The 9,558-nt window shown below is 48.9% G+C and overlaps 1 protein-coding gene across 1 annotated transcript in view; it reads left to right on the forward strand.

The window, feature by feature from the left end:
* TRIM71 (tripartite motif containing 71) overlaps nt 1–8,743 on the forward strand; it is a 79,642-nt gene extending 70,899 nt beyond the window's left edge. The window contains 2 exon segments of the mRNA XM_043968288.1: nt 4,692–4,826; nt 7,246–8,743. Coding sequence (XP_043824223.1) covers nt 4,692–4,826; nt 7,246–8,697 — 1,587 coding nt within the window. The 3' untranslated portion in view covers nt 8,698–8,743.
* The last annotated feature ends 815 nt before the right edge of the window (nt 8,744–9,558 follow it).

Raw genomic sequence — 9,558 nt, forward strand, 5'->3', positions numbered from 1 at the left:
AGGATCAGGTGAGATCCTCTTTGTAAAGCACTTGGCTAGTTTTCAAGGCAGGTCACCCCAGGGTCCTGTTTGTCGTAGCCCCCAAACTTCTCCCGCCCTTCAGGGTACACTTGGGGGTCTGTTGGGACACCTGACCCAACATCCTAGTGAAGTGATGCTCCTGACCCTTTCCCTGACCCCAAGAGGGTAGTAGGTAGGGGCTTTCGTCTAGGCTGGGGTCTAGGTTGGGTTTAGGAGAATCAGGCCCCAGTGGGATCAGGCTGACCCCACAACCCATCCTCTTTACCGTCTTAGAAGTAATTGGGGGTGGGCAGCGGAAGCTGATGAAAATCCTCTCTGACCCACTAGGAACTCCAGGAACCAGTCACATTGGCTGGGGGTTTGCAGTGTGACTGGGAAGGGCTTGGTCCCTCTGGACTGTCCTATGCACACACACCTTCCCCCCCCCATCCAAGGGGGACCTTTTTAGCCCCATGAAATAACGAAATTAAAAGTAACCCCTGTGGGGAGGCCTTTGAGCAAAGCAGGCCCCTCCACCCTCCCATATCTCCTTCCCTGGCCTTTGAATTCAGCGTTATTCTCCTACTGTGTGCAATAGGCAGTGAGCACTTATTAGGTGCCTGCTGTGTGCTAGGCAGTGTGCCAGGGCTGGGGACATAGACATCAACCCAAAACAGCCTAAGAGACTTCTTTGCTGTTCTATGCCTCTCCCAGGGTCTGCTAGAGGAGGGGATGCCCAGTTTTGGTTGTGTGGGATACTGTATGGAGGGGGTACCAGCTGGAGTCAGGAAAACCTGAGGTCAGAGCCAGCTGCTCGCACACTTCTAGCTGTATGACCCTGGGCAAGTTACGTAACCCCTGCTTGCCTCAGTTTCCTCATCTGTAAAATGAGGGCACCTACCTCCCAGGGTTGGTATGGGGATCAAATGAGATAATGTTTGTAAAGCTGCAGCCAGTCCCCACGCAGGGCTCTGTTCCTGCCTCTCTTTGTATCTCCAGCTTAGCTTGAGTTTCTTCACCTATAAAACGTAGGGGGCTTGATGGGACAGACTCTCTTTCCATCCCCCCACTTTACTCTATGTTTGGTTTGTCCTGTGTAGCTTCCTTGTCTTGGCATTTCTCAGCGGGTTTATGAGCAGTTGCTTTGCCCAACGGCCCACCGTGGCTACCTCCATGACACTCACTGCAGGTTCATCAAAGCTGTTCAGAATCTAAGCTCTCGGGCCTATGGGCTCCCCCAGTCAGGGTCTCCTGGGGGCCCCCAGCTGCTGATGCTGATAACGACAGTGTGTGAGGCAGTGATAAGTTGTGCCCTAGGAAGGCTCGCTATCTGTACATGGACCCTTGTAGATATTTGATGATGCTGGACTCTGGGATTTACTCTTTTGCTGGTTTTAGAAGCTGCAACTACTGCGTAAAAGAGCCAATGATCACACTAGCTGGTGTTTATAGAGGGCTCTACAAATGGGATCTCGTTTTAGCCTCACCAGCGGCCCTGGGAGGGAGATGCTGGTATTTATTAGCCTGTTTTGCTGATGAGGACACCGAGGCATTCATTTAATGCAAAGAACCGACAAAGATGGGTGGAAACCGATTATGTGATCGAGAAGTTGTGCTTATTGATGAAACCTGTGCCAACTGATTGATGGAGTTTGCTTATTCAATGAACCTGCCCAGTGATGCTAACATATGAGGCAACCATCACTTGATTGTGGGACCAACTCAGTAGAATGTGTATAAAATAACCAGTTTCCTTCTGACTATAAATATTTAGTCAAGCCAAGGCCCCTGGTGGGTAATTAGGTAAATTGGGAAATTTGAGCCAGGAATGAAAACCACTTTTTCCTAATACAGAAGAAATGAAAATAAGATAGAAGCTGTCACGGATTTAGCTTGACTGTTATACTCTGAATTCCAGTTGCAGACTAACTCTATCACTTACATCCAGGTAGTTCTGGCCTTTTGACAGAATTACAAAGATACCAACTAAAGATAAGTGAAAAGCCAACATCTTGAATCATAAAGAACCCAGATCACCCCCACCCCCACCCGTGCCCACAGGATGATAAATACCAGCATCACTTGCCCCTTCTGGAATCTTTCTGATTTGGGATTTCCCCAGCATTGCATATTCTGACCTTGCCTGTGCCCCCTCTCAGACCTGGCCCATTCGCTATGCTTCTCCTGGCTCGTTTACTCTCTGGTGGGTATCAGGGCAATGCTTGACATGTCCACTCGCCGTCCCTTTGCCTTCTCTCTGAGGCATGTGAGTTGTTATCGTTTCGCATTATCTTCCCCTGGTCTGGGCCAGGTCGGGGAGAGGAGGGACTGGGTGCCCATTGCAACCTTGTGTCCTTTTCTCAGAATTGACGGTGTCAGTTAAGAAATGAATGTTCAGGGGGCAGCTAGGTGTCGAAGTGGATAAAGCATCGGCCCTGGATTCAGGAGTACCTGAGTTCAAATCTGGCCTCAGACACTTGACACTTACTAGCTGTGTGACCCTGGGCAAGTCACTTAACCCCCACTGCCCCGCAAAAAAAAAAAAAAAAAAGAAATGAATGTTCAGGACCTGGAAGTTGGAATCAAGAAATTCTGTTTGCCAGAGGGCACTTTATACATATATGTGTCTTTAAGATCAGCCAATAAATAACACACATTTATTAAGTGCTTACTGTGTACCAGGCTGCAGAGTCAAAGAAAAAGCAAAAACAGAGGGGACAACTTGGACATAATTGAGTACACACAAGGTACCCACCTAGTCTAAGGCAACCTTATGGGGGGTGAGGGGAGGCTTATTAGCAAGTGGACATGAAAGGTCACTTTCAGAAGGAGATGAAGGAAAATATTCCAGGCCTAGAGCAGAACCAGTGACTAGGCCTAGAGGTGGGCGATGGGCATGCCACTTGTGAACAACATCCCTCAGAAGACCAGTACAGCTGGACCTTAGAATGCAAGGGTGGGGGGGGCGGGAGTGAGGTGTAAGGAGAATGGAAGGATAGGAAGGGTCCAGCTTGGGAACCATTTAAATGCCAGACAGAGAATTCCACATTGGATCTTGGAGGTAACTGGAGTAACAGAGTTTATTAAGTAGGATGGCAGGATTGGCGTGGAGGAGACGTTCGGAGCAGGGAGGCCAGTTAGAAGGTTCTTGCCTTCCTTAGGGTAGCTTTTTAAATTAGAAATTTAGCATTAAATATCTTTCCCAACAACTATTTTTGTTTAGAAACTCTTTACAGTTGATTCAGTTAATTACAGTGTGCAAAGGAGCATGGCACTGCCTCCTAGTCCCCATCAGGATCCTTGGCTGCCCATTCACATTTGCTTTCCTTTTCAGTCACTCTCCAGTGTTGGAAACACCTCTGTTTTCTCATTAGAAGGTACTGATGGGACATGGTGCAGGGCCCCTTCTGCACAGGTCTCCGTCCTGATTTTTAAAAAATCTGTGATGTCAAATGGGCACTTGGATCATGACACATTTAAGAGTGCCCGCCAAGAAGCTGTATGATTGCCTTGGTGCTGCTGGGATCCTCTGCCACTCCCTTCACACCATTATGCCCATCACAGTCTATCGGGCTGTCTCTTAAATATTGGGAGGATGCTATTCCAAAGAGTCTGGGCCCTGAGTTTGGAATCCCTGCTGCAAGTAGAGGTTCTTACACCATTTGAGCTACAAAGGTCTTTGGAGAGCATTAGTCCAAACCCCCATTTTACAGATGAGGATACTGAGACCTGAGAGATGATGCTCAGGGTCACATCGTTAGGCCATGAAGCTCAAGTACTCTGAGCTTCCTGCCTTATTCTGTTGCTTTTTATATTTTCATTGGAATCTGTGGGATTAGGGGCAGAGTGGAGGGGGAAGGGTTAGAGAGGGAGGGGTAACCCTGTGTGGAAACTCCGCCTTCCTTCTGTGTGTATTGGTGACTTACAAGGATAGGATAAGTGATTGTTACAACAAATGCTTCAAACCACCAGCTTTTCAGTTTTCATGAATTCCTCACGGATCATTTCTGCCGGATTTTTGAAGGCTCAGGAAATCTCAGGAAATCTGATTTCTTGCCTAAGCAGGACAAGATTCCCTTTGGATACTTGATTGATAGAGGTTTCCATTTTTCCCTTCAAGAAGACTTTTAGGAGGTTTGTGCCTGATTTGTGTTTGATCCAGCCTCCGTAGCAAACCAAGACCTCCAGGCAGCAGTTTTGGGCTAGGGCGGCTGGGGAAGTATTTGTTGTGTGGGGGGCCATGGGGGTTGGATATCCTCATGGGAAGGCAGATGTATCCTCCGGGAAGTGGCTTTTCTTCAGGCAAGCAGTAGAATTGAAGGGTTGGCTGAAGGCTGGCACATGAGCCGCTGCCCCTGCTCCCTGGTCACAGCTACTTGACGATATGGGCTACATTTGATACTTCATTTCAAGTTTTCGCCTGTAACTTGGTTACACTGGTTTTCCCATGTCAGAGTATCTCTTAATAGTCCTGACATACACCGTTTAGGTGTAACTTCTCCTATAGAGGATTCAGGGGCTGCCAAACATTCCTCTGGTTACATGTCAGACAGATGCCAGTCTCTCGCCTTGCCAACCCTCTTCTCAGAAGCAGAGGCTTCATGTGGGAGGCTCCCCTTTGGGGTCGTCATAGCTGCTTCACACAGACATCCCACGTGGTGGTTTTTTCTGGTTTGCTTTGTTTTTTCCAGCTGAGCATTGAACAGGCGCAGGCTGTGGCGGAGCAAGTTGAAATGAAAGCGAAGGTGGTCCAGTCTGAAGTCAAGGCGGTCACGTCGAGGCACAAGAAGGCCCTGGAGGAGAGGGAGTGTGAACTGCTGTGGAAGGTGAGACAGTCGCTCTGCTGGGCAGCTGCTCTTTGTCCAGCCACTGCTGGACAAACCCCGCTGTGCACCAAGACCAGACTTTGCCCTAGTGCTCATTTTAGGTTTCTGCGGGCTGTGTTCTAAATTGGGAACATTGGCGTATTTCATGGCAGTGTTTTGGGGGAGAAAGGGCCAGGCCCCTGGTGTTGCCGGACACACTGGGGCATTGTGTACCCTTCTCTCTCAGGCCAGCAACAAGGGCGCTTTTCAGAGCTGTTAGACACCCATGAATGAGTTACGTGTGGAGAAGGCAGGACAGAGAGGACAAGGGAGATGGCTTTGGAAGGTCAGCACGCTGATAGGAAAGAGGCCTTTGGGGGAATGCCTGGATGGCTCCATTTCCTGACCCATCCTAAAGACCAGTTTCCTCTTTGTTCTTAAGACCTTTCCTCCAATCGGAGACAATAAGATGCCGAGCTGAGAGGGCTGTTTAGGAACCAGATAGAGAAAGTTACTCCCACCACTCCCTCGCGCCCCCATCACAGCTTTCATTTGCGCCTGGCCTCATTCCTCAATTTAGAGACTGATCATGCTTAGGCGTGGAACACATCCAGAAGGATTATTGAGGCTAGAATGTCATATTCATCACCGTGGACCAGGCCTGCCATTGGGTATCGCCAGAGTTCACCTTCCCAAGAATACCTGTGCTCTTTGGTGCGGTGGTAGGTAGAGAGTGTGACACAGGCCTATTTTTATGAAATATCCTTCCCATGAGAAGTTAGCCAGACACAGAAATGGATGGGCATTTATTAAAGAGTTATTCTTGGGAGACAAACTGTGAGTCCCTGACTCGACAGACACTTTAGACATTCAAATGCTCCCATTGTTCAGATCTTCTATAACATCCCCAAATGTTAATTAAAAGCGGGAGAGGAGCTACTTGGTGCAATCTGAGAAGACTGTCTGTAGTGTATCAAACTAGGCAACAAACTTGCTCTTCTGGATTTCTGCATGAAAGGGTCTTTGTCATGTACTGGGGACAGACGGGGGTGTTCACCCTTCAGTGATGCAAAACCTCTCTCTCTTCCCTGTCCTAGCTCTGGCTTTGAGGTGCTGCTGTCTTCCATCCCTCGGGAGAAAATGATGAATTTCTTTCTCTAGTCCTCAGCATTATAGAGTAGCCTTTCAGAAGGAAAAATGTCAGTCTGCTGCTTATTGTAAATGATGGGGTTTTATTTCCTAGAAATTTTCTTCCTGACAGTTGTTCGTGTCAGCATCCTCGTCTCCTTTCCCGTGTCACTGCTGACAGCTGGCCAACTCAAACCCGCCGATTGCTGTTGGTCGCTCTCATTTTACATATTCTCAGTGTGTTGGACTCCCTAGATTCTGACAAATCTTATTCTCCCCTGGTTTTTCTTGTTTTTCCTTGGCTTCCAGACTGATGACTCTCCTCCCACGTGCTTCTCTTTACCTAGATTCTCAGCTCTCTCCAGGTGTCTACTTCCGAGACATTTTGCCACCCCAGACTTTACATTCATATTCCTTGTCTTCTCCACACTTGCTCATCTGTTCAGATTTCCCATGACTGGTGCTCATCTTATCATTCATGGGATTGTGCTAATCTTATTCCTTGAGTTTCCATCACAGATTTTCTTCTGGGAAGCCTTTCCCATTCCCTAGTTAATTCCCTACTTGTCCTAATGCCGGCCATCTGAACCTTCCTATCTCTTTCCCATTCAACACCTCTCTGTTTCTCTTTTCTTCTCAGATGCTGAGATCCATGATTGATCTCCATGCCAGAGCTATTAATGCTGTTCTGTATCCCAAGGGCTTGTTGGCAGTTTGACAATTTACCTTCTGTCTCTCTGGGTCTCCTTAGTGTGCCTCCTGTGCCCACCCAGCTTGGTTGCTGAGAGCTATTTGCTAGTGTGGCAATGATGGCCACTATTGTTGGTTCATCTCAATAAGGACCAGTATGCTCTTCTGCAGTTCTGTGCAGCACGCTAGACATTTTGGATGGGCCTGTACATTGGCCACAGAGCCCAGAAGGAAGGCCAAGATCTCAACAAGTAGAGGTGGGCTGGACCAGCCTAGGCAGAGGAGAAATCTTGGCTGTGCTCTGGGGAAAGGCGAGTTATCCATTGTACTTGATTAAGAATACAGAAAGGTGGTGCAGTAGATAGAGCACCGACCCTGGAGTCAGGACACTTAACACTTACTAGCTGTGTGACCCTGGGCAAGTCACTTAACCCCAACTGCCTCACCAAAAAAAAAAAAAAAAAAAAGAATACAGGAAGGGAAAACAGCTTAGTTGAAAGAATCCCCATGGTGACTTGAAGAAAGAGACAGGGACTGGACCAGTGATTGACTGTCAGTTGTCACTTTTCATGTGTAATTTTCAACAAGGCCTCTTCTTTTTTCTGTCCCTTTCTCCTCTTAGGTGGAGAAGATCCGACAGGTCAAGGCGAAGTCTCTGTACCTGCAGGTGGAAAAGCTTCGTCAGAACCTCAGCAAACTGGACAGCACCATCAGCGCTGTGCAGCAGGTCCTGGAGGAGGGCCGCGCCATCGACATCCTGTTGGCCCGAGACCGCATGTTGGCGCAGGTCCAGGAGCTGAAGAATGTCCGGAGCCTCCTAAAGCCCCAGGAAGACGACAGAGTGATGTTCACCCCCCCAGACCAGGCCCTGTACCTGGCCATCAAGTCCTTGGGCTTTGTCAGTAGTGGGGCTTTTGCCCCCTTGACCAAGGCCACTGGGGAAGGCCTCAAACGTGCCCTCCAAGGCAAGGTGGCCTCCTTTACTGTGATCGGCTATGATCACGATGGGGAACCTCGCCTGTCAGGGGGCGACCTGATGTCTGCAGTGGTCATGGGGCCCGATGGCAATCTGTTTGGTGCCGACGTCAGCGATCAGCAGAACGGTACTTACTTGGTCAGCTACCGGCCACAGCTGGAGGGCGAGCATCTAGTCTCCGTCATGATGTGCAACCAACACATTGAGAACAGCCCCTTCAAGGTGCTGGTCAAGTCTGGTCGCAGTTACGTGGGTGTCGGGCTGCCCGCCCTGGCCTTTGGCAGTGAAGGGGACAACGACGGGAAGCTGTGCCGCCCCTGGGGAGTCAGCGTGGACAAGGAAGGCTACATCATCGTGGCCGACCGCAGCAACAACCGGATCCAGGTGTTTAAACCCTGTGGCACCTTCCATCACAAGTTTGGCACGCTGGGATCTCGGCCCGGACAGTTCGACCGCCCCGCTGGAGTGGCCTGCGATTCCTCCCGCAGGATTGTGGTGGCAGACAAAGACAATCATCGCATCCAGATATTCACATTTGAAGGGCAATTCCTCCTCAAGTTTGGAGAGAAGGGCACGAAGAACGGACAGTTCAACTACCCTTGGGATGTGGCAGTCAATTCAGAAGGCAAGATCCTCGTCTCAGATACGCGGAACCACCGGGTTCAGCTCTTCGGGCCTGACGGGGCCTTCCTGAACAAGTATGGCTTTGAGGGGGCCCTATGGAAGCACTTTGATTCTCCCCGGGGGGTGACCTTCAACCACGAAGGCCATCTGGTGGTGACGGACTTCAACAACCACCGCCTGCTGGTCATTCACCCGGACTGCCAGTCTGCCCGCTTCCTGGGCTCAGAGGGTACTGGCAATGGGCAGTTCCTGCGTCCTCAGGGGGTGGCAGTGGACCAAGAAGGACGCATCATTGTCGCTGATTCGAGGAATCACCGGGTGCAGATCTTTGAATCCAATGGCAGTTTCATATGCAAATTTGGTGCTCAGGGAAGCGGCTTTGGCCAAATGGACAGGCCCTCGGGCATTGCTGTCACTCCGGATGGCATGATTGTTGTGGTTGATTTCGGAAACAATCGGATCCTCATCTTTTAATAGGAAGCGTTGGCTTGGTTGTTCTTGCCGTGGCCGTGGTTTTTTGGCGGGGGTGTGGTGGTTGGGTTTTTGTTTTTTTCCATTTTGAATTTCAAAGAAGAAACTCTCAGGGAAATTTTTTTTCTTTATTATGAGAACAAAAAAGTACAACAGTACAACGTTACTGAAGACCTACCTCATCTTTATTTTTTTACAGATGAATGTACTTCTCTTTCTGCAGGGATCGAGCCTGGGAAGTTATGGATTCTATCTACCTCATGTTCTTTGGGTTTCCTCTTCCCTTTGTTCCTTTCCCCACCCCCTCTCTTCTCAGCCCGTGCAGATTTTGTATTTACCTCCATCCCCAAAACGGGTTACATTGAATGCACAAGCCGACGATTGGATTGGTTGTCATGCTGTCACTGGATTGGTCGCGTGTGATCAGAGCTTTCTAGAGAGGAGGCCAAATGAGGCTCTCTAACTTTAAAAACAATAATAATAATACAGAAAAACAAGCCGAAAAAAAGTAGGGTTAGATACTTAGAGCGTCTGTGTTCTGGATTCTAGACTGTGGTTTGTGGGCTTCTTTCTGCCTCTGTAAGTGTTGTGGTAAGCCTTTTAAAAACTTTTAAAAATGCTGCAACAGAGAACATTTCCCTCTTCCTTACCCTTTTATACCTCAGTATGTTTGACTTCCTGTTCAGCATCTTGTTCTTATTTCTGGAAAATATGGGTGGGATGTGCCAGCTGAGAAAAGTGGCCCTTTCAGATCTGGGGGTCTCATTTTAGAGGAGTGTGTGCGGTATCCCTGCCCCAAATGGTGAAGCCAAGAAGATGGCGCACATCTTAAGGTTTTGGTTGACTTTTAGTAAAATATTCTTC

This window comes from Dromiciops gliroides, chromosome 5 (genome assembly GCF_019393635.1).
Source record: "Dromiciops gliroides isolate mDroGli1 chromosome 5, mDroGli1.pri, whole genome shotgun sequence".
Lineage (NCBI taxonomy): Eukaryota > Metazoa > Chordata > Mammalia > Microbiotheria > Microbiotheriidae > Dromiciops > Dromiciops gliroides.